The sequence below is a fragment of the Rattus norvegicus genome, chromosome 10 (genome assembly GCF_036323735.1).
Source record: "Rattus norvegicus strain BN/NHsdMcwi chromosome 10, GRCr8, whole genome shotgun sequence".
NCBI classification, from domain to species: Eukaryota; Metazoa; Chordata; class Mammalia; order Rodentia; family Muridae; genus Rattus; species Rattus norvegicus.
The window spans coordinates 85,101,961-85,125,391 of NC_086028.1; the positions used below are offsets into that span (position 1 = coordinate 85,101,961).

At 43.5% G+C, this 23,431-nt stretch overlaps 3 protein-coding genes across 6 annotated transcripts; all 3 read right to left on the reverse strand.

Annotated features, from left to right (window-relative positions):
• Window positions 1-931: 931 nt before the first annotated feature.
• On the reverse strand, window positions 932-1,468 carry Krtap4-7l1 (keratin associated protein 4-7 like 1). Of its 2 annotated transcripts, XM_039087400.1 has the most exons (2): window positions 1,146-1,468; window positions 932-1,061 (listed from the first exon to the last, which is right to left on the reverse strand). In XM_039087400.1, the coding sequence occupies exons 1-2, from the start codon at window positions 1,466-1,468 to the stop codon at window positions 932-934; spliced, it is 453 nt and encodes a 150-aa protein (XP_038943328.1). The 2 variants fall into 2 exon arrangements, with proteins under 2 accessions (XP_038943328.1, XP_006247512.1); XM_006247450.3 differs by having other exon boundaries at window positions 932-1,468.
• A 5,214-nt stretch (window positions 1,469-6,682) lies between these two features.
• Window positions 6,683-14,900, reverse strand: Krtap4-3l1 (keratin associated protein 4-3 like 1). Its single transcript, XM_039087864.1, has 2 exons — window positions 14,441-14,900; window positions 6,683-7,251 (listed from the first exon to the last, which is right to left on the reverse strand). The coding sequence occupies exons 1-2, from the start codon at window positions 14,898-14,900 to the stop codon at window positions 6,683-6,685; spliced, it is 1,029 nt and encodes a 342-aa protein (XP_038943792.1).
• Window positions 14,901-21,956: 7,056 nt separating this feature from the next.
• Krtap4-6 (keratin associated protein 4-6) lies at window positions 21,957-22,694 on the reverse strand. Of its 3 annotated transcripts, none has more exons than XM_063270040.1 (2): window positions 22,573-22,694; window positions 21,957-22,452 (listed from the first exon to the last, which is right to left on the reverse strand). In XM_063270040.1, the coding sequence occupies exons 1-2, from the start codon at window positions 22,692-22,694 to the stop codon at window positions 21,957-21,959; spliced, it is 618 nt and encodes a 205-aa protein (XP_063126110.1). The 3 variants fall into 3 exon arrangements, with proteins under 3 accessions (XP_063126110.1, XP_038943327.1, XP_038943326.1); XM_039087399.1 differs by having other exon boundaries at window positions 21,957-22,317; window positions 22,453-22,694; XM_039087398.1 differs by having other exon boundaries at window positions 21,957-22,694.
• Window positions 22,695-23,431: the final 737 nt, after the last annotated feature.

The following is a 23,431-nucleotide window of genomic DNA, read 5'->3' on the forward strand; positions in this document are numbered from 1 at the left end:
ACTTCACCTTTCCTCTGTTTACAAATGAGAGTTTACACACACAGAATGTTTAAGATAAACCCCATCTCTCACATTCGTCCTCTGTCTTCATATTTAGCATGTTTCATGCGAATTGCATTAAAAAATCAATTGACACCCGATCCTATTATCCTTGTAGTAACTATGAGATGTTTGCGTATTCATAATGTCACACATAGAACATGATTTATAGTTTTTCTAAAATGAATTTCTGATTTTTATCCATGAAATTTTCAATGCTGTGTAAAGGCGAGGGAGACAGTTGATGAGAAAAGACAAATGTAGTTAAGAAAAAGCCTTGTCGGGTTGGGGATTTGGCTCAATGGTAGAGCGCTTGCCTAGCAAGCGCAAGGCCCTGGGTTTGATCCCCAGCTCCGAAAAAAAGAAAAAAAAAAAGAAAAAGCTGTGTCATCCATCCTACAGATATGGGTGAAACACAAGGTCTTCATGATGAAAGAGAAATATTAGAGATTGATACAGTCACACAGGTTTTCTAAGTGGGAAGTGACGGTTTATTTTGACACAGTGGCACACACAATACAGGATGCCTGGAGGAGTAAGAATGATCAAAGAGCGTCTTCATTGAACAATTAAGTCAGGGACTATGAAGATCAACAACAGAGAACTATGGAAGTTGACCTGTGGACCCTTGAGATTTGTGACCTGGACCTAAATGCTAAGAATCCGGGGATAATTTAATTTAGCAGCTAGTACAGTAGAAGCAAATTCACACTTTAATGGGAAGCGAAGGTGCACATGAGGGATTTGGATTGAAGCTAGAATAGCTGCTGGTGGGTCCAATAAAATACAGAGATGTAACTCAGCAAAACATCCATCGAATACAACTCTGTATGCCCTTGTAGCCAACTATGGGGACAAACGTGAAATAAAAGCTGGATCAAGGGATTGAGGCTCAGCAGCAGGGGGTGGCACAGCACATGGGGCGGGGGCAGGTGGAGATGACACAGGTGGGGCGGTAGCAAGTGCTTTGGCAGCCAACCTGACCACAGACTGGTCTCAGGCAGCAGCAGGGGCGACAGCAGGGCCGACAGCAGGGGCGGCAGCAGCTGGAACCACCACAGGAGGGTTGGCAGCAGCTGGAGATGCAGCAGCTGGGGCGACAACAGCTGGGGCGGCAGCAGGTGGGCTGGCAGCACACAGACTGGCAGCACTGGGGCCTGCAGCAGCTGGACACACAGCAGCTGGGGCGGCAACAGCTGGGGCGGCAACAGCTAGAAATGCAACAGCTGGGACGACAGCAGCTGGGGCGGCAGCAGGTGGGCTGGCAGCACACAGACTGGCAGCACTGGGGCCTGCAGCAGCTGGACACACAACAGCTGGGGCGGCAGCAGGTGGTCCTACAGCAGGTAGTCTGGCAGCAGCTGGGCTGGCAGCAGCCTTGGCCACAGCCCTCCTCAGAGCAGACAGAGCCACAACAGGAGCTGACCATGGTGTTGGAGGTGAAGGTTCTGGGTGGGTTTCTGAGAGAGTGTGTTGAGAATCTAAAGGTCTCCTGTCTGGTATTCCCTTTTATACTCTGCTCAGCAAGTGGTGTCACCATGAGCAAAGCTCTTTTCCTTGTTTTTCTAACCAGGAAATTAATTAGTGTTATTAAGGCATAATCATGTTTGCAAGGTTAAATATTCCAGCATTTAGAAAGAGCATCATTTTCTTTCTCTACATTGTTATGATTCATGGTGTGTGAAATGACACTCGTGTTTCTATTTATGTCTGTGTACCTTCTAAACTGGGACTAGCACATGATACATGTGTCACTTAGGCTTGCTTGATAATATTTTGAGAATGTCTCACAAAATGTTCTCTTTTTCTGCAGATAAGCATAAACTATTGCCTGGTAGATCCCTGGTAAGGAGATGGGATGAAAGACTCATCTGTGCAGTTACTTGTAAACAATCAGGGACAAGTGTATTCATAGCTTGTAATTATTCTACCCAGATGGTTAGCATTTTAGGGGCATTTTTTTCAATGCCAAAGACTCATTTAGGGAGTCAACTTATCCTCCTAGGGATCCTCTCTGTGTGTGGCATATGAAGTGTGAGTGGGTTTGATCTGTCTTCAGATAAGCCAGAATATGCAGTGGATTCTGCTTTCTATAAAAAATTCCATGCAAAGCATCCTTCCCTGCCACTCCTTCAATAATTATGGGTTTGAGATACTCTACCTGGAGAATGAGCGCATAGTAGACTTGGCTTGTTGTCCTATAAACACTGAAGTACGCTATGTTACAAAGGAATTTTGTCACAAATGTAAAGTTTGTAAGACCAGGATCTAGATCAAGAGTCACATGTTTATATCTCATCTACTTTTCGTTGAAAAGCAAGATCTTAGAGATTATCATTGTTAGTGAGCGCTGGCCACGCTCCAGACCTGTCCATGCTTTATGGTCATTGTAGTGAGTTTACTTTCCCAAGAACCCATAGACATCAGGTCACTGTAGCTCATGCAGAAATCAGTTAAAGTTGTTCTAGCCTTCAGTAGCCCACTGAGCAGAAATAGCATTAACTATTATACCTTGAATTGTCCTGTTCCGTCTCCTCAGACTGGACCTTCTTCGGCTTCTTTCCAGAAAGTTCTTTTTACTTCAGGTCAATCAGCAGCCCTTCCCTCCTTTCTCTCCAGTGTTTTCTTCGGCATTATTGCATTAGTTTGTGGGGATTTAAACTTCTCCTTCTGCTTGTCTTTATACTGGGAAGAGCCTAACTTGAGTCCGTATGACTGGGATACGAACGTGTTCAACTGTCTCATCCCAAATGGTAACTCTCGAATTGAGTATTCATAGCTGTGCGTTACCACATCATCAGCATGCTTGGTGAGATGTAGTCTTCATTGTCAGCTTGATGGGTTTTAGAATCTCCATGGAAACTCGCATCTGAGTGTATGGAGGAGAGTGTTTCCAGGAAGCTTTAACAAAGCAAGGAAGACTCATCCTGAATGTTGTTGATATGCCCCCACAGGCAGTGGTCCCATGCAGAATAAAGGGGGAAAGGCATCAGAGAACCAGTGTACATCTCCCTTCACTTCCTGACTCCCGATACATTGTGACTAGCCACTCTACACCCTCAGTGCCTGTCTTTTCCATCATAAAGGGTGAAAGTTTATACTCATTCTTAAAGCTTCTTCTTTAAGTTGCATTTGCCAGGTATTTGACCGTGAATTGGCTACACACCTCGTGTACGCTTCTCGTGTATGCTTCTCATAGTCCTAGCAATGAAATACTCAAGAGTTACTTGGAATTGACTTCATAGCTTATGTCTGCTTCTCATAGTCCTAAAAACTCCTTTAAAATGTAATTTTTTAAAATGCAAATTATTTTTGGGTTCCAAACTAATTTTTACAAAATGAGACATATCTGTCCCATGCAATTTTAGAAGCACACTTTGCCAAGTTGCCAACAACCGCCCTTCCCGAAAATGCTGGAAGCTGCTACCAGTTAATCTCCTCTTCTCCTGTTCCCTTTGGCCCCGAGGAAGGAAAACGCTAGAGACTTTTGTTACTTTAAAACTGACCTGGCCTCTGCTGATGGCAGAGGCTACATACTATAGGAGCCCAGAGGGACCTTCATGTCTGACACTTCCTATCCACTCCACACCCTGGTCCAAATCCCCATTCTCTCTGTGTCTCCTTCTCTTCCTCCTGAGATCTGGAAATCCCACCTTTTTCTCTTTGTCCAACGATTAGCTTCTGCCGCCTTTATTGACACAATCAAGAAACAATTAGGGAACCAGATTTTAGTAGAAGCAAGGAAGTCTTGCTTCTGCCTTTCCTCTCTGCGTGCCCATTCTCTCTCCCCCATGAGTAGGACTTACTTTTGATCGACAGATGCTGTTTGTACACATTTATGAATTACAGTGCTCCTGTGTATGTTAGGTAACAATTAACTCAGACTAATTAGCATATCAACTGACTTAAAAGGTTTACTTTTTTTAAAAAAATTAAAGTTCTCTTCACATTACTGTTTTAACACAAGTTCATATCTACTGTCAGCTTTGATGATTCCTCTTATACTCTGCACTCTCGGTTACCGTTTGCTTTGGTTTACTTACCGGACCACGGCCGTGGCACCTTGCTACCTCTTCTGCAGCAATGGCTTCAGATATTTCTTGTTGCACTTCAGCTATGCAATACTCAATTTTGTGGACACAATAGTTCATTTGGCTAGTCATTTACTGAGAAATGTTTAGGTCTTACCAGGTTTTTGTTATAACAATGATACTTTGTATTTGAAGACAAGTTTTCACGGGGGGACACATTTTATTTTGTTCTGGTTTGGAGATTCCCCAGGTACAAGCTCTGCCTGATGGATTATTTAATTATTTCAAGTTCAGTCAACTTTCCTGTGTGCTCTACCTTTGGTTATGCAGTATGTTGACTTTCGTTCTGATTCTCGCATCTCCTGGAGCAATGGTTCTCAGCCTTCCTGATGCTGCAACCCTTTAATACAGCTCCTCATATTGTCATGACCCCCCCCCCCCCAACCATTAAATTATTCTCGTCGTCACTTCATAACTGACACCTTGCTACTGTTATGGATCTGAGTGTAAACGTTTGCGCCTTCCAATGGTATTAGGTGACCCTTGTGACGAGTTGTTCAACTCTCAAAGGGTTATGACCGCTGTCCTTGTTTACACTTGGAGCATGTGCTCTATACTTATGTATTTATACCACCGTCAGCGTAAGGATAAACCACAGTTCATCCACTCCAATGCCTTTTGGGTTAAAGTCAGCTCATTTAGCTATTTACCACAGCAAAGAGCTGAGGATTTACTCCCATTTTGTGCCCTGTCCATGCGCATGCACTTTTGACTTCCTCTCCAAACTCAAGACTTCAGGTACTCGCTAGAATAGAAAGATAGCCATTATTAAGATGTCGTTGGTAAAAATGTCCCTTTGGGAGAATATTTCTCATTTTCTTTTATCCCAAGTGGAACTCTAATGTTCAATGTCATCCCTCTGAGTAAAATTACAAGTAAAAATACTACGTGCGAATGGGCAGAAGAGGACAAAGGTTTGATTTTTAATCCGCTCTGTTATTATTTCATTTTACTTTTTCTATGTATGGGTGTTCTGCCCTCACTCATGTCTGTGTTCCATGTATGTACCTAGTGCACACACAGGCCAGAAGAAGGTGTTGGATTCCTTGCAACTGGAGTTATAATCAGTTGTGAGCCACCACGTGGATGCTGGGAATCAAACCCAGGAACTGTGGAAGAGCAGCCAGTGCTCTTAGCCACTGAGCCATCTGTCCAGCCGCTGGGCAAACACTGTGAAGAGAGGAGCACATCAGATGCTTTACTGAGAAACTCCACTATGGCATAGACTCAGGAGAAGAGTCCTGTGCATGCCAGCTCCTGCTGTCTGTTGCCTCCTCAATTACAATGGGTTCTGTGTTGAAAGCGCTCCATAAGTGATCTCTGAATGAGTGGTGAAGAGATTGGAATCTGAGAGCATCAATGGCAACAGACTCATTCAGCAGGTCCCCATGTCGAAAGGACATAGAAACAACCTCCACAAACCCCATGGGACTTTATGATGTGGACGTGCAACTTGCAGTTGGCCACAATTTACAATAGACCACATTTTGTTTGTATGTTTTTCTCACAGGATCCGTTCCCTCCTTTGGGTTATGTTGTTGTCCTGTCAATGTATCTGGATTTGAAGACTTTCTATCAAAAGGAGAGTGAGTCCTGGATGAAGTCCTACTCTATTTCAAGGACATTATAATCTGATATTGAAATATGCCTGCTTGATTAATTTTAAATCAATATGTGATATTGATATATAAACTACTCACTTTCATCTTGGCACCTTTATACCTATGTGTCCACGTACTTTGTCTGCCTACTGAAGCTCTGCTCTAGATGGAGGAAGAAGTGATGCAGTCTTACAGGTAGTTTGCCTGTTAAGTAGCAAGACACTTGGGGAAAATTCAGACAGGGACTAATGGAACCTGAAAAGCAAGAAAGTTTCCTTGTGTGTTCTGTAGGTAAAATACCCCCCCTCTCTCTGTGTGTGTGTGTGTGTGTGGTGTTTGAATAGACCAGAGGTCAACCTCTGATGTCATTCAGCAGGGTCTGTCACCTTAGTTTTGAAACAGTCTCTCCCTGAGAACTGGGGTTCACCAGTTAACCTGGTTATCCCATAAGCCCAAGGGACTCTCTTGCTCTGTCTCCCCAAAACTGAACATGTACCACCACACCTGGCTTTTTCCGTGCATTCTGGTGATAGAACTCATGTCAGAACTCTTGTCATCATGCTTGTGCAGCAAGTCCTTTACTGACAGAACTATCTCACAAACCCCCAAACACACTTGATATTTAAGACGAGTAGATGCCATCTTAAAAGAGCAATGGTCACACTGAATTTTTATTGCAGAGATATGTGAGGTTTCCTTTAATACAGAATTAGATTACTGCAACTGCAAAGTCCTTTGGATAGGGTGTGAAGAGAAGTATTTTTCCAGTTGTCTGCTGGCTGAGTAAAATCTGTTTCCAGGTAAAATCCAGGTTCCAGACACTATCCATGGTCTGGCTTCTCATCATAAAGCTGAATTATGCAGCATCAAAACACTTGGTGTGTTTCAAGTTGTAGCACATACACAAAAGATCTGAATCAATAGAGAGGTAAGTGGATCCATGCAAGGATCTCAGCAGCAAGGGGTAGCACAGCACATGGGGCGGGGACAGGTGGAGATGACACAGGTGGGGCGGTAGCAGGTGGTTTGGCAGCAGACTTGACCACAGACTGGACGCAGGCAGCAGCAGGGGCGGCAACATGGGCGGCAGCAGCTGGAGCCACAGCAGCTAGAACCACCACAAGAGGGTTGGCAGCAGCTGGAGATGCAGCAGCTGGGGCGGCAGCAGGTGGGCTGGCAGCATGCAGACTGGCAACACTGGGGTCTGCAGCAGCTGGGTCTGCAGCAGCTGGACACACAGCAGCTGGGCTGGCAGCAGCTGGGTCTGCAGCAGCTGGACACACAGCAGCTGGGCTGGCAGCAGCTGGGTCTGCAGCAGCTGGGCTGGCAGCAGCTGGGTCTGCAGCAGCTGGGCTGGCAGCAGCTGGGTCTGCAGCAGCTGGATACACAGCAGCTGGGGCGGCAGCAGGTGGTCCTACAGCAGGTGGCCTGGCAGCAGCCTTGGCCACAGCCTTCCTCAGAGCAGACAGAGCCACAACAGGAGCTAACCATGGTGTTGGAGGTGGAGGTTCTGATTAGTACTGGAGTTGGAGTGAGTGTAGTGAATCTGAAAGTCTCAGTGCTTCATGTCCCCTTTTATACTCTGCTAAGGGTGCTGTGTCCCTAGCCTAGAGGATTTCCTAGTTGCTTTTCATTTCCCTGAAGAACTAGTCATCATGAAGTCAGATCATTGGTTTTCCTTTTTAAATACTTGAAGATAAAGAGAATAAGATTTCTTTTTCTGGGTGCATTAAGATTATTTTTTTTCTGGTCTCTGTCACAAAATTACCTTCTTGACTTCCTTATTTGTTCACCCTGCTTCTTGGGTGGGTTCATCCCATGGATTGGGTAGCTGGTGTATGCCTGTGTTTTGTGTATCACTCATGATGCTACTTAAGCCAATTTGCCTCAAGATGCTCACATCTCTTTTGATGTCCAAAGAGAAGCATAATTGTAGTTGGGAAGTAGGGGGAAAAGCTTATCTTTGTGAGATAGCTCCCTGTGAGCCATGAGGAAGCGAATCTTGTCTGTGAGTCATAGATGCTCATTAGATGATGGGCTGGCCAAAGTACTCTGAGGTATGCAGCAGAAACAATACTTCCTTTACCCTGTTTCAAATTGTCAAAAATGACAGCATATTGTAGAGGTGAGCTTGGGCTACACAGCTTTGGTTCCTGGTGGGTCACTCTCCCAAACACACCCAGGAACTATCTGGATTCATGAATGGAACACACGCACACATGCACATATGCCCGTTAATTTTAAACTGCCTTGGCTATTTCAAAGGCTGAGCACTCCTAAGTCTTCCCCTGCTACCCTAGGCTCAATCAGGGAAGTAGCCAGTGGCCATTTACCTGAAATCTCACATGGTTGGTTGACTCTATCTCCTGCAGTTCGTATGTCCATCTATCTCCTACTGCTTCATGGTGATCCGTTTCCCTCCCTCCTGTGTTCTGATCTGGCAACTCTAAGGGTGCTTGCTCCCCCATCTCCCTTTTCTAAGCCAATGGCTGCTGGCATTTTTATTGAACCCTGGAGGGACATGCAGGGGACATGTTACTTCTGGATCAAAACAAAGGCAGAGAACAAGCAACAGTAGTTTTTGTTTTTTTTTTTTGTTGTTTTTTTTTGTTTTTTTTGTTTTTTTTTTTTGTAGAAATAAGTTTTTAAGGAGAAAAGGAGAAGTCTGTGCTAGGGTGAGTTTGTAAATCCTGATTGGGACATATTGGCTGGTATAACTAAATAATGAATTTTGATTGCCAGACCTTGGTGTTTAGTCTCAGGAATGAGTCAATGACCAAATAAGGGACAGGACCTTAGGGGCTAGGTTTAGGAATGTAATATAACAGTTCTTAGCAATGGAAAGAGATGGGTAAAGGGAAAAACCTGTTGGTGCCATGTTTGGCAGGCTTAGGTCTTTTAGAGAGCCTTTCCTTCCCACCTTTTTGTTTTATTATTGGGTGTTGGTTAAATAGGCGTCACTCTCTCTGGCTGCTTACTGCTGATATTGGGCGTTGTTGTTAGGGACCCAAGGGAACTGGAATGTTGGTCAGGGTCAGGAATAGCAGGCTGTGTCAGTTGATGTCCAGGCTCTGTGGGACCATCTGGGGCTAGGGAAGGGCTAGCAGCATTGGAGAAAGGATAGATGGGATTTTGTATTAGAGTGAAAGACTTGATGTGTGGAAGGAATGCTGTCCTGTGTTAAAGAGGGTTAGATCTGTTGTTATCTGGGTTACATAGTAGGAGAGCTGGAGGAAAGTTGGGTGGTAAAAAGGCTGCCATCTTGTACCATTATTGTCCTTACTAACAATGGAGGGGTCAGTCTGCTGTGACTTGCAATGAATCAAGCCAACATGAGAGGATGAATGAGAGGCCTTGAGGTGGTTATGGGCATATGAAGAGTTAGTCATTGAGTTGTCTTTTGTATTTAGAAATCCTCATTCCTCCCAGATGGCTGAGTATGTTATCAAGATGTAGAAAGCATATTTGGAGTTTGTATACACTGTTAATGATCTGGAACTATAGTGAGGGCTATTAATTGTGTCTGTTGATTAGTAGCCTGTGGGAGTAAAGAGGTCACCTTTACAATGGCATCGTTTTAGACCCATACATATCCTGTAACATGGTGGTCATCTGACAGGACAGACCTGACATCTGAATAAAAAGTATAGACAGAAGTAGGTAGTGGACACTCTTGTATGTGAGAGGGATTGAGGAGGAGTTCTTTGACAGTCTCTGGACAGGAGTTAAGAGGGTCTGAGGGATGTTGGGGTAAAGGGATAAGTGTGGAGGGATGGAGGGGAGGACAGGTGAGAAATGTGAGTGATGTTTTTGATAAGAGAAAATGATTGTAGTCCTCTGTAGAAGGAGGTAGAGGAGAAGGAGGAGGAGGAGGAGGAGAGGAGGAGGAGGAGGAGGAGGAGGAGGAAGAGGAGGAGGAGGAGGAAGAGGAGAGAGTGGCAGTTATATCTGAGAGGGTGAATCTCAGAATTAATTTGTTAGATTTGGAGATGAGTGGAAAAGGCTGCAACAAAAATATGTAGGCAGGGAGGTCAGTCACAGACCAGTGTTGTTTAGAGTTTGGGAGAGTTAAGTGACAGAGTCAAAAGTCAGTCCTAGAAAGTGTTCCAAGACCTCCAGGGCATAACCTTGAGTTTGTTTATTTGTTTTTATTTTGTTCTTTGAAGTGTAATTATGGAAATATCTACACAGATTTGGGAGGCAGAGTACTGGGGCACAAAGCAGGGTGATTTTTATTTTTATTTGAAGATTTGTTTGTCATTGGGAAGATGAGGCTCATGGGCAGATTGAGAGTAACTTGGTATAGAGGATATACTAGAAGTGATTATCCAGGTACCTCTGAGCAGAGGAAGTTGGCTATCTTCCCAAAGGAAAGCAGTTTGGATTTTGTTGAGGGTGGAGATAAGGAGCTAAGATGGGCAAGGTGGTCTAAAGGGAGGAGTTTATTGGGATGAGAGAGAATACAAGATGGGTTACTTGAGGACAGGAAAGTTGAGCATTGGAAGGTAAGATATAATAACCTTTGGAGCTGAGGAAACTGAGGAATGAGGCAGTGTTAGATTGGCTATTTGACAGCAAAGAACTGCAAAGAAGGAGGTCATCCACATGCTGAAGCAGACTGAAGGGAAAAACAGGAAGCTAGGCCAGGTCCATAGTGAGTGCCTGGCTGGAAAGGTCGGGGTACCTTTGAATCCCTGGGGAAGGACAGTCCAGGTCAGTTGTCAGGATTGTTGAGTATTGGGGTGTGTCCAAGTGAAGGCAAAAAGATGCTGAGAATGCCTACCTAGGGATAGGGAGGAAAAGGTATCTTTAATGTCTGGAGTAGAAAAGTGAATAGTGCTACTGGTGATATCAGATAGGATAATGTAAGGGTCAGGAACCACAGGGTGGAGTTGGATGATGACACTGTTAGTGGAGTAAAGGTCTTTGACTAGGCAGAAAGTTTTATTAGGATTTTTTTTGACTGTCAATATGTGAGAATTGTAGGGTGAAGGGGTGAGGCATAGAAAACACTTGGCTAAAAAGGACCAAATGATGGCTTTGAGGCCAATGAAGTTGGTTTAGGGTTAAGGGTAGTGGGTGTGGAGATGTAGGCAGAAGGCTCTTTGAGCTTAATAGAAAGGGTTTTATGATGTTCGGCAAGGGAAAGAGAGGGAGTTTGGGGACTTTGGAGAGTCAGAGTATACAAATGGGGGCTGCAGAAAGGAAAAGGAAGGATGTGGGTGTATGTTTGTAGTTGTTGGAGTAGAAGGCAACTTTTATGTTAATTATGGAAAGGATAGCTCTTTTTAATGAGGGAACAGGGTGTGTGGAGAAAGGCATGGGAGAAGGAAAAGCCTTTGAAGGAGCAAGGGTGGAGCCTGAGGGACCTGAGGGACCCCTCTGTAGTCACCGCATGAGTGTTTTCCACTTTATGTTTTCTGGAAACATCTCAGAATGATGAGTTTGTCCTCCAGAGAAGATGCTTTTCCTATAAATGGATGGAAATGGTATCCAGGAACTGAGTGGGAGAATGTGGGAAAGATACTTTTAGGAAGTTTTAGTCTGTAACTCTGTTTCTTCAGACCCAAAAATTAATCTTCACACTTTCCCACGCTTATAGAAACATCCATGCATAGGCATTTTAAAACGTTTTCCGTGTGTGTGTGTGTGTGTGTGTGTGTGTGTGTGTGTGTGTGTGTGTATGCTTCGCTCATTTGAAGTTCATGCAGATATTTTTGATATTCAAAATGACAACAGGCTTGAAAGTATTTTAGTGGACTATTCTGAAAGGCTGGCTGTTTTTTTTAATTATTAAGTTATTATTTTACTTTACACCTTGATCTCAGTTTCCCTGTCCTCTCCTTCCAGTCCCTTCCCCTCATCTCCCCTGCCCCACACCCACCCCTCCGTCCCTTCTCCTCAGGAAAGGGGAGACCTCCCATGGATACTAAGCAGCCTTTGCATATCAAGTTGCATCTTGCATCTGCTTCTATTGAGGCTAGACAAGGCAGCCATGTTAGGGGACTGGGATTTAAGAACAGACAACATAGTCAGAGACAAACCTGCTCCCTCTTTAGGAGTCCCACAAGAAGACTCAGATTGCATAACTATTACATTCGTGCAGAGGGCTGAGGTCCATCCTATGTATAATCTCTGACTGGCAGTTTAGTGTCTATGAGCTGCTATGGGCTCAGGTTAGTTCATTTTGTAGGTGTTCTTGTGGTGTCTTGATCCCTTTGGTGCCATCAACCCATCCTCCTCCTCTTCCACAGGATTCCCCAAGCACTACTTAATATTGGGCTGGGTCTCCGCATCGGTTTCTGTCAGTTACTAGGTAAAGTCTCTCTGATGACAGTTATGTGAGACTCCTGTCTTCAAATATAGTAGATATTACTAATAATATCAGGAGTGAGCTCCCTCTCATGACATGGGTCTCAAGCAGGTCAAGACATCAGATGGCCCTTTCCTCAAATTTTGCTCCATCTTTTACCCCTGTACATCTTGTACGCAGGACAAATTGTGGATCTAAGGTTTCATGGCTGGGTTGTAATCTCAAACCCTCCATTTGGAAATCTTGTTTGGTTACAGGAGATGGCCAGTTTAGGCTCCATATTCCATATTGCTAGGAGTCTTGATCACCCTCCTAGATTCAGAAAGAACACAGAACACAGATATCAGAACACAGAAGGATCTCCTATGCTCTTGGATCAGTAGGACTGACAGAGTAAAAATGGCTATCCTGTCAAAATCAATCTACAGATTCAAAACAATTCCCATTAAAATTCTAACACAATTCTTAAAGACCTTTATATGGAAAAACAAAAACTCAGAATAGCTAAAGCAATTCTGTACATTAAAAGAACTTCCCAAGGTATCAGTTCCCTGATTTCAAGCTGTAGTACAAAACAACAGTAGTAAAAACTGCATGGTACTGGCGTGCAAGTTGATCAATGTAATTGAATCGAAGAACCAAAAATAAATCCTCACACCTATATACACTTGATTTTTGACAAAGCTAAAACTATACAAAAGAGGAGAAAATCATCTTTGGCAAATTTTGCTGGTCTGACTGAATGTCTACATGTAGAAGAATCCAAATGGAACCATATCTATCACTCTGTACAAAACTCAAGTCCAAGCAGATCAAAGACTTAACATAAGTGAGAAACAGCCTTGAACACATTGGCAAGGAGACAGCTTCCTGAACAGAACACCAACAGCTTGGACACTGAGATCAACAGTTAATAAATGGGTCCTTATAAAACTGAAAAAGCATCTGTAAGATAAAGGACACAGCGGCAGACTATAGAATGGAAAAAGATCACCAACTCCATAACTGACAGAGAGCTGACATCCAAAGTATATAAAGAACTCAAGAAACTAAACACTGTCAAACTGAATAACCCAAGTAAAAAAATGGAGTACAGTTGTAAACAAAGAATTCTCAAAAAAGGAATCTCTAATGTTTGAGAAGCATTTAGAGGGATGTTCAACATCCTTAGTCATCAGAGAAAAGAAATGCAAATCAAAATAATACTGGCTGTAGTTTTAATAATAGGTACACATTGTCTTTGTTGGTTATTTTTGTTTATTTTTATTTTTGTTTATTGACCAGTCTCAATCCCCTCCCAGACCCAGAGTTCCCTCCTGACTAGCCAGCCCCTTCCTTTTTCATGCCTTTGTTTGTGGGTATGACATATAGAGTGTAAGCAAGGCTGCTAGAATGAGCGTGACTAGGAGGTGATTTCTTGGAACAGAGTGCCTGTGCCTCTGAAGAAAGGAGGCATCTCTCAGGCCTCATCAGAGAAGGTTCTCTTTGCAGTTGACACAAGCAGTTAATGCAGACTCAAAAAATATCAAAATGGAGGATACGGGACTGCAGAAACTTCATTTAATCACACTTGGATGTGTGGAGGCACACACACACACACAATGCATACACATAATCACACATGCACATCCACATAAATGCACACACTGCTTAGGGAGCATCATGAAAAAGAGAGTGGAAAGAGTAAAGTCAGTGTTTTCTGATTGGCACAGGTTGGTGTGCTCATGAGTTCACTGCGACTGACTAGTTCCCTCTTTTCTGCAAAGTTTTAACTCAACGTGTTGGACATTTTCTGAAGTTGTGACTGCAGGATCAGGAAAGTTTGGTGTAATTGGGCTTTGTATAAAGTTTTCATTAGTCAAAGACAGTAGTTATAAGGCAACAGACACAAAGAACCCATATATTTCTATTCCGATTAAATGAATTTTATTTATAAATAATAGCAGCAAGATACAGAGATGTCACAATTAAAGGGAAACAGGACAGCACCATGAGACTTTCAGCTCTGAAGGTCTGACCTGACCTTACAGGTGCTGGATGCATTTCCACATTTGAGCTGAGAAGACCTGAACTCTTGTTAATTTCTTTTCAAAATAAAATATTTTGTCTTAATTATTTAAGTGTTTTGTACTTGCATACAGTGGATTTTGATCACATTAATATTTCTACTCCTCCCTCTAACCCCTCCAGGAACCACTCCTATAATTTCTTCACCTCCAATTCCATATTTTAGCCTGAAATGACATAGAAGTCACCAGAGGTAACTTTCCTGAGTCTGGGGTGTGGACACACAATTGTCAGGAAAGGGCTCTCTTAAGATGGTTATGAGGTACACAGGTCTATTTTCATAATAAAGAAGGCAGAAAAAAGTGGGTGTGTTCAAGAAAGTGCTCAGCAGCAGGGGGTGGCACAGCACATGGGGCGGGGACAGGTGGAGATGACACAGGTGGGGCGGTAGCAAGAGCTTTGGCAGCAGACCTGACCACAGACTGGTCTCAGGCAACAGCAAGGGCGACAGCAGGGGCGGCAGCAGCTGGAGCCACAGCAACTGGAACCACCACAGGAGGGTTGACAGCAGCTAGAGATGCAGCAGCTGGGACGACAACAGCTGGGGCGGCAGCAGGTGGGCTGGCAGCACACAGACTGACAGCACTGGGGCCTGCAGCAGCTGGACACACAGCAGCTGGGCCTGCAGCAGCTGGACACACAGCAGCTGGGGCGGCAGCAGCTGGACACACAGCAGCTGGGGCGGCAGCAGGTGGTCCTACAGCAGGTGGTCTGGCAGCAGCTGGGTTGGCAGCAACCCTGGCCACAGCCCTCCTCAGAGCAGACAGAACCACAACAGGAGCTGACCATGGTGTCAGAGGTGGAAGTTCTTGGTGAGTTTACAAGTGAGTGAGTTTAATGTTTTGGAGCCTCCTTGCTGGAGGTCCCCCTTTATACTCAGCTAAGTTGTTGCTGTAATTATGAAAATATTATTTCCTTGTTTTTGTTTATATGATACAAATGCAACTTAATAGGTTGTAGTTTTCCAGTAAAAACTACCAGTATATAGGAAATAATGACTCCACTTTTCTCACGTTTCCTGGTTTTGCCTATGAATCACCTCCCTCACTTTCCCCCATAATTTCAGTATTCCATGACGCCAGTCCCTGCTTGTCATGTGACATGGGAGAGTCATTGTCTGTGCTGCAGTCCTCACCCGAACATGTATGTATTCAGAGGAGCTTCTGATGGAACTGGAATCTGCAGTTGATAAATGTTGGCTGTAGTCAGGTGCACCACTGGAATGAAACAGGAAGTGAAGTCATCCTCTTTAAAAGCGAGAATTTAGGGCGCTTATGATCCATGCATACATCGCAGGAGCCCACTGACCTCGTGAAATTCCTAAGGCCTTCCAATATGAGTCTGTCTCCACATCCCGGTGCACCATGAGACGATTAACCATGACTCATGAATCAGTATTTTAATGTCCCACAGATCTCTGGGACTGAAATCTGGTTTTAGAGTTGCCTTCCAGGCTAATCTAGAGTAATATACATAATTACTTTAAATGCATTCTTCTGGAACACTAAGACATTTTATTATCATGTTATATTGATATTTACCAAAATATTTTCTTTTTTTTTTTTTTTTTTTTTGGTTCTTTTTTTCGGAGCTGGGGACCGAACCCAGGGCCTTGCGCTTCCTAGGTAAGCGCTCTACCACTGAGCTAAATCCCCAGCCCCCCAAAATATTTTCATATGTTCTAGAAGTTTTTTTTTAATCCAGTTTGTGTTTAATTTTTAGAGGCATTAAGATGAACACAAGACCTATTTTCAATCTTACATGGGCTTACACAGAAATTACATTCATAGAGTTTACATCAGACACCAGCATTCTAGAGAAAGACTGCTTTCAACTGTGGTGTGGTGACTTGAATAGGACCGGTCTACATAGACTCATGTGTGTGAATACTTGGCCCATAGGGAGTGGCAATATCAAGTGGTGTGGTCTTATTGGATGAAATGTGTCATGGATGGTGGGCTTAGAGGTCTCCTATGCTCAAGCTACACTCAGTGTGGGGCACAGTCTCCTTCTGCTGCCTGTGGATCATGATGTAGAACTCGCAGCTCCTTCTCTAGCACCACATCTGTCTGCTTGCTGCCATGTTTCCCACTGTGACAATAATGAACTGTCTCTTAAAGAAATAAAACCCTAAGACACTTGGTAAGAGAAACTGCTCACTATGGGTGACAGTTAACCCAGAGTCTTATGGCCCCCAATAGGACATCTCTATATATCACATCTAAGGCTCAAGGAACCTGGAAGAGGCGATGTAGAGAACGTAAGAGCTGGAAGAAGGGATGGAGGACTGTAAATCATTGTCTTCTGCCCATGGCATCGTCCTGGTGCTCATGAACTCACAGTGGCTGTGATGACTAGCACAAGATTCATACAATCTAGCATGAAGAGAGAGCCTCAAATAACCTAAGCCCTCCCTAAGAGGTCATTAACAGCTAAAGGCTACTGGAGGAACAGATAAGGAAGTAGGAGAGGCCAAGGAAGAAAGAAGAAATAGGTCAGTGGTATAGGTGTGTATATCAGGAAGTAAACATATGGTCAAAACGTATCACATGCATGTATGTAAGTAGCAAAGAATAAATACAAAAATAATGGTTTATGGGTCTGTCCTAGGTCCTCTTCATACATGTTATTGTTGTCTTGCTGGGTGTTGTTGTAGGACTCCCAAGAGTGGGAATAGGGGTGTGTGTGACTCTTTTACCTGCCCCTGGGACCCTTTTCCTACTGGATTTCCTTGTCCACCCTTGATATGAGGGTTTCTACATAGTCTTATTGTAACTTGTTATGCCATGTTTGGTTGCTGTCCCTGGGTGGCCTTCTCTTTTCTGAATGGAAATGAAGGAGAGGATCTGGGGAAGGGGAGGTAGAGATGATGATGGGGGATTAGGAGGAGAGGAGAAAGCAGAAACTGTGGTCTGGACGTAATGTACGAGAGAAGAAGAAAAACAAAATGATTGGTGTTCAAAGCAAAGCTTCACATAATGATGTGATCTCTTTTAGTGCTATAAGAACTCATGTTTAAAAATTACTTAAGGGACCCGGTAGATTGAGTATCTGACTACGACAGATGACTTTTCCTATATCAATTAAAACAATCAAGAGAGTCTCCCATAGAAAAATCCAAAGGTTAACCTGATCTAGGTAGTCCCTCATAGAGACTGGCTTCCCACATGATTTTAGATTGTAAAAATTTGACAATTAAAACCAATCATTACAGACACTATTAAAAAGCAGTAACTTCTTTTATGTAATCTGGTATATCTCTGGATTTGGTTTTAATTCTACTAATGATTTTCTATGTACCAGTGCCACAGCAATTAATGTATAGAATTAATTTTCTTATGATGTTTCCTAAATCCAGTCTACTGATATGGCAATATGCTAGTGTGTGTGTGTGTGTGTGTGCGTGTATACATATATATGTATATATGTGTGTGTATATATGTGCGTATATATATGTGTGTGTATACATATATGTGTGTATATATGTGTATACATATATATGTGTATATATGTGTATACATATATATGTGTATATATGTGTATACATATATATGTGTATATATGTGTATACATATATATGTGTATATATGTGTATACATATATATGTGTATATATGTGTATACATATATGTGTATATATGTATATATATTTATATATGTATATATATGTGTGTGTATATACATATATATGTGTATATATGTATATGTGTGTGTGTGTGTGTGTGTGTGTGTGTATAACAAAGTAATAAGCATAGTAAGGTCCTGAGAATATGACTGGACCTTGGGCAGACTGTATTGACATAGCAGTTTCTCTAGGCTTATGGTTCGTGTAAAGTATTATACATTAGTTCCAGTGAGGTAACTGTAGGAGCCACCTTCTTTGTTCAGGGAGAATTGTCTGTTAATCTTTGGGAACCGTCTTCCTTACATCCTGGCCACTCCAATGGAAAAGGATTTGGGGAGGATTAAAAATCCCCTTACAGCTATTGCTTAGAGCATCTTTTGTTGCTCCCCTGTAGTTCTTTATACTGTACCATGTAGTTCTGTTTATTATCTAGATGGCCTTGAACAACCATAGATGTACATATTTAGAACTACAAGTTGAACAAAATGAGAGCCAGGGGTAGTTAGCATTTTATTAATTTATAAAACATAGCCACTATATTTTTAGACAAAGCCGATATGGCCAATAGCAATAATAAATGAACTCAGCAGGTGGTATTTCTATAATTGTGCACTTATGTGACAATAATAATAAAAGAAAAAGAGACCATTAATTTGAGAATGGGTGGAAGGGCAGGAAAGGGTTTGGAGGGAGGGATATGGATTGGAGGGAGGAAGGAAAGGGAAGCAGAAATGATGCAATTACATTTTAACTAGAGGTTAAATTTTAAAAAATAAAGTAAGATTGAACTAATGTTGAAAAATAAAATTGGAAAAGTGAAGTAAAATAAAGTTTCATTTTTGTTTGTAAATACAATATCATCATTTTTCCAAACAAAAGCATGGTTAGGCCAATCACAGCAATACCACAGTCCCTGGTACTAACTTCTGTCTTAGGATTTCTTTTGCTGTGAGGAGGTACCATGCCCAAGGGAACTTTTATAAAGGATACCATTTAATTGGGACTGGCTTACATGTTCAGAGGCTTAGTCTATTTTCTTCAAGGGAAGCATGGCAACTTCCAGGCAGGCATGGCACAGGAGGAACTTAGAGTTCTGCATCTTGACTGACTGCAGCCAAGAGAAAACTGACCTTCTGCATTGGGCAGATCTTCAAAGCCCATTTCCACAATGACACACTTCTTCCGACAAGGCTGAACCTCCTAAAAGTACCACTCCCAATGGGCCAAGCATATTTATACCACCACAGTAGTATTTCTGTCACAAACAAACAAAACCAAGCAAACACAAAACTCAAAATACAGAGAGCCTATGTTGCATGCCAGCCCCTATGGTAAGCATATTACATAGATGAAACCTTTAAATCTTTGAAAGGTATAATGCATCATCTATATTTTATAGACCAGTCTGAGACCTGGAGAAGTCAGTAGCCCCCTCTATGGTACAGTGAAAATGTCTTGGGCTGTCCTGACTCCATTCCAGGTGAGAAGAACAAAGAACCCCAGCTCCTAAGGATGTTCTTCTATATTGGTGGTGAGAAAAGTGGTCTTGGTATGAAGTGGAAAAAAATGAACACACGTGCACACACACAATAAAGTATTTAATGCATCACAAGATTTTAGTAAGATTGGAAATAGCTCTTAACTGAGAACTCGTGGAAACAATTCTTTATGAGAGCATCCTAATTAAGCTGGCACTCAGAATGCAGACATGGCCTCTCTAAAAATAGATATGCTCAACTTGGGTTAAAAAAAAATCTCAACATTTGTATTTACTCTTACTATTTCCTATAGGAAACAAATTCAGTTCTGGATATTGTATCAAAGAGGACTTAGCAGCCAAGAGTCCCATTTTTCCAGGCATTGGGGTAGGTATAATGCGTTTTATGTGACTAATGGAAACATCCATGATGTGACAAATATTTCAAGCAGAAATCAACAGCAAGGAGATTTCTCGGTAGGGGCAGATGATGTAGGTTGGGCGGTGGTGAGTGGTATAACAGAATACTCGGCCATATGCTGGGCATAGCAGCAGGGCAGCAGCAGCTGAGCCAGAGGAACTGGAACCACCACAGGTAGGCTGACAGCAGCTGCAGCTGCAGCCCCTCTCCTGGCAGCAGCTTCTCTGCTATAGCTCTGTATGGAGCAGACAGAATCACACCAGGAGCTGACCACACACAGTGTCAGAGGCTGGGACCTGGCAGGGTTTCCAAGAGAATGAGGTTCTAGGGTTCAGACGTCTCCTGCAGTACAGGCGGCCTCTTACGCATCGTGTGAACATGCTCTCCTTATTTTTATTTGCTGCTTAGATGAGTAATTATCTGTTTGAGTAATGCTGTTTACCCACTTAATGGCTTAATTTACTAGAGACGGAATTTTCTTCTCGAATTCTAATAAATTCTGTCGGTCTGTTCCCCTTCTGACTCACATTTGATTCGTATGAGAACTGTTTTTATCTCCCTCTCAGAGGGCTGTCATGTGAGTCTCTGCACTTGAGAGTGCAGCCCTTTTCCTCTCTGTCTGTATCTTTTGCCATAATGATGACTGTGCACGCATATTCCTTACTGTGTAATTTTCTCACTAACCAATGGGAATGATGCTCATAGTTGTGGCATTTTGTTGGAGCAAGAGGAAAAGGTCTTTTCAGGTCATCTTTTTGGGTAATTAGCATACTGATATATGCTAATTAGCAATGACTATACTGATGTATGCATGTGCAATGTGAATGGAAATGGATTTTGCCATGTACTATAATTTAAGCACATTCTCCTCCCACCCCAAGTCTTCCCTGGTATTTCCCATCTCCCTAAACATCCAACTTTATTCTCTCTTTCTCTACCTCTGCTCTGGCAAGTGCAGAGGACACCCCCAAAAGATGCTAAGCTCACATGATAGCGTGAGGCCCAATTCAACTGGCCCTCTGTTCTCTCAGTAATTGTACTCAGTGGGTGGAGCTGCTCTCAGTAGGAGTTATGTGCTGTATATGCATCTCTCCCCCACACACGGTGGAGGCCTAAGGTAGTGACTCTGAGCAACAGAGCAAAAGCCCAGTCGCCTTGTCCCCAGGAAAGCCAATTATACTCCAGCACCTCCTGGAGATTGGAAAAGTAAGTTTTATTAAAGTGGTTTGGGCTTAGCGGTTTCTGGTATCCTGTCTTGCTTCCATAACTCTCTTTCAGATTGTGTTAGAGAGGATTTGCTTATTAGACTTTTCTTTTGGCAAAAATTCCCGTGTCTCGTTGTGGTTTTAGGGAATCCCACTTAACTCACGTACCATAAGGTGGCACCCCTTTAAAGCTCTTGTAGAGTGTTACTGCCGTGGACATTGTTCTCAGGGCTCAGGCCCAGTAAAGGGGCAAAATGGACAACTGAAGGTTAGGAGATAAAAATAATGGTGCCAAAACTTGCAGGAGGAAAGAGAAACATGATAGAAGATTGGTAGTTAAGTGAGAGGCGATCCAAAGGCAACAGCATTCAGGATGACCAACCATGTTGTGTGAAAAATGTGTAGAAAGTCAGCAACACTGAGACTAGGAAGGAGGGGATTAAGAGGAGGTGTTTCATTTGAGAAATAGTTCGGGATGTGAAGAAAGCCAGTGTAGAGCTCATGAGAACAGGATAGCCTGGCAGGGGCTGGCTTCCATGAGAACATGGGACCGAGACATGTTCAGCGATTGGATGTGTTCACTTCCTTCCTTTCTCTGCTTGCTCTGGGTCCCAGGCTTCAACTCTCCTGCCCAGAGCTTCTCTCTCTGCCAGCGAAAGCCCCAGTAGAGAGAACCACGTGACTGTTCCACAGAAACACCTTCCTGTATTACAGCAGGAGCACAGCGGAAACAGCACAGCTAAATCTATCTCTGGGATTTTCATTATTTTGAGAGGAGCTAAAAAAATTTGACAGCTGAGTGTAATTAAAGGTGAAATAAGGAGATATGATGCATTTACTTTTAGATGTCTAAAATTCAGGTTTATTTGATATATAGAAATACATATATAAATATGACATAAGCATCAGTATGGGAGTAGCATGATAGATTACAAAGAAGACACAAATTTGCTTTTATTTGAGAAAGAGACCTGGTTGGGGAAGAAACTGAGTGCATTTGGAGGTCTAAATCAAGTTCACACAGAGGCTTTGATTGGCCTCTTTGTGATTGTCTCACTCATGGTCTACACATTAGGAATGGTCAGTGACAAAGAACAGGAGACTGTGAGTGACAGTGCTCAGCAGCAAGAAGCACTGGAGCATGCTGGGCGGCAGCAGGTGGTCCTGCAGCAGGTGGTCTGGCAACAGATGGGGCGGCAGCAGCTGGAGATGCAGCACTGAGGTCTGCAGCAGCTGGGGCGGCAGCAACTAGAAATGCAACAGCTGGGTCTGCAGCAGCTAGGGCGGCAACAGGAAGGCCTGCAGCAGCTAGAAATGCAGCAGCTGGGGCGGCAGCAGGAAGGCCTGCAGCAGCTAGAAATGCAACAGGTGGGACGGCAGCAGGAAGGCCTGCAGCAGCTAGAAATGCAGCAGCTGGGGCGGCAGCAGGAAGGCCTACAGCAGCTAGAAATGCAGCAGCTGGGGCGGCAGCAGGAAGGCCTACAGCAGCTAGAAATGCAACAGGTGGGGCGGCAGCAGGAAGGCCTGCAGCAGCTAGAAATGCAACAGGTGGGATGGCAGCAGGAAGGCCTACAGCAGCTAGAAATGCAACAGGTGGGGCGGCAGCAGGAAGGCCTGCAGCAGCTAGAAATGCAACAACTGGGGCGGCAGCAGGGAGGCCTGCAGCAGCTAGAAATGCAGCAGCTGGGGCGGCAGCACAAAGACTGGCAGCAGCTAGGTCTGCAGCAGCTGGACACACAGCAGCTGGGACGACAGCAGGTGGTCCTACAGCAGGTGGTCTGGCAGCAGCTGGGCTGGCAGCAGCCTTGGCCACAGCCCTCCTCAGAGCAGACAGAGCCACAACAGGAGCTGACCATGGTGTCAGAGGTGGAGGTTCTGGATGAGTTTAGAAGAAGGTGGGTTGGAAGGTTTGGAAGTGGGAGTCTCCCTACCTACATTCCCTTTTATACCCTGCTGAGGGGCTGCTGTCCCCACATGCCACATTCTTTCCCTGTTATTGTTTGTGTTGATAAATAGGTGATTATCCCATTAAGTGAGCTTCTTTTTCTGACTGCATTTTCAAGGTGAATGGAAAATGTGATTTTCCTGGTGTGTTGGAGTTCATCGTCAGTTCTCGATGACCCATCTTCTAAGTAGGTTTTTTTGTCTGTTTGTTTTAATTTCTTCCAAGAGACCTGTCACCTGACATTCTGTATCCCAGTGCCACACATCTCAGTGTCATTTTTGTGGTACTTCTTCCCTTCCTGTAAGTAGTTACATTCTTGTTTACTTATATAATTGCTTCTGGTAACCCCAGAAGATAAAGATGTTTTAAGCTGATGGCTCATACATAATAATAGGTCAGGTGAGCAAGGAAAGACCACTGGCTCAGGAACAGGAATGTATAAGGACAAGTCTCTGTTCTTATTGGCTCTTGTTAGTGTCGATGTTGTTACAGACCTTAGCTCTCTAGGGATGATGGCAGTGATAAGACTGTAGAGAATCACATCCAGATGACATCATTTACCTGGAAGAATGGATGTGTGTATAATGCCTTATGAAGAACAAGTTAGGAATGGCAACTGAGACAGAGTGGAATGTAACTCAGAGGCAC

Bases quoted from the DNA above. Each gene is read 5' to 3' on its own strand.
- Krtap4-7l1 (XM_006247450.3), bottom strand. From the start codon at position 1,468: ATGGTCAGCTCCTGTTGTGGCTCTGTCTGCTCTGAGGAGGGCTGTGGC.
- Krtap4-3l1 (XM_039087864.1), bottom strand. From the start codon at position 14,900: ATGGTCAGCTCCTGTTGTGGTTCTGTCTGCTCTGAGGAGGGCTGTGGC. The intron at 7,252-14,440 runs GCTGAGCACTTT...CTCCAACTCCAG, and splicing joins GTGCTGTGCCACCCCCTGCT to TACTAATCAGAACCTCCACC.
- Krtap4-6 (XM_039087398.1), bottom strand. From the start codon at position 22,694: ATGGTCAGCTCCTGTTGTGGCTCTGTCTGCTCTGAGGAGGGCTGTGGC.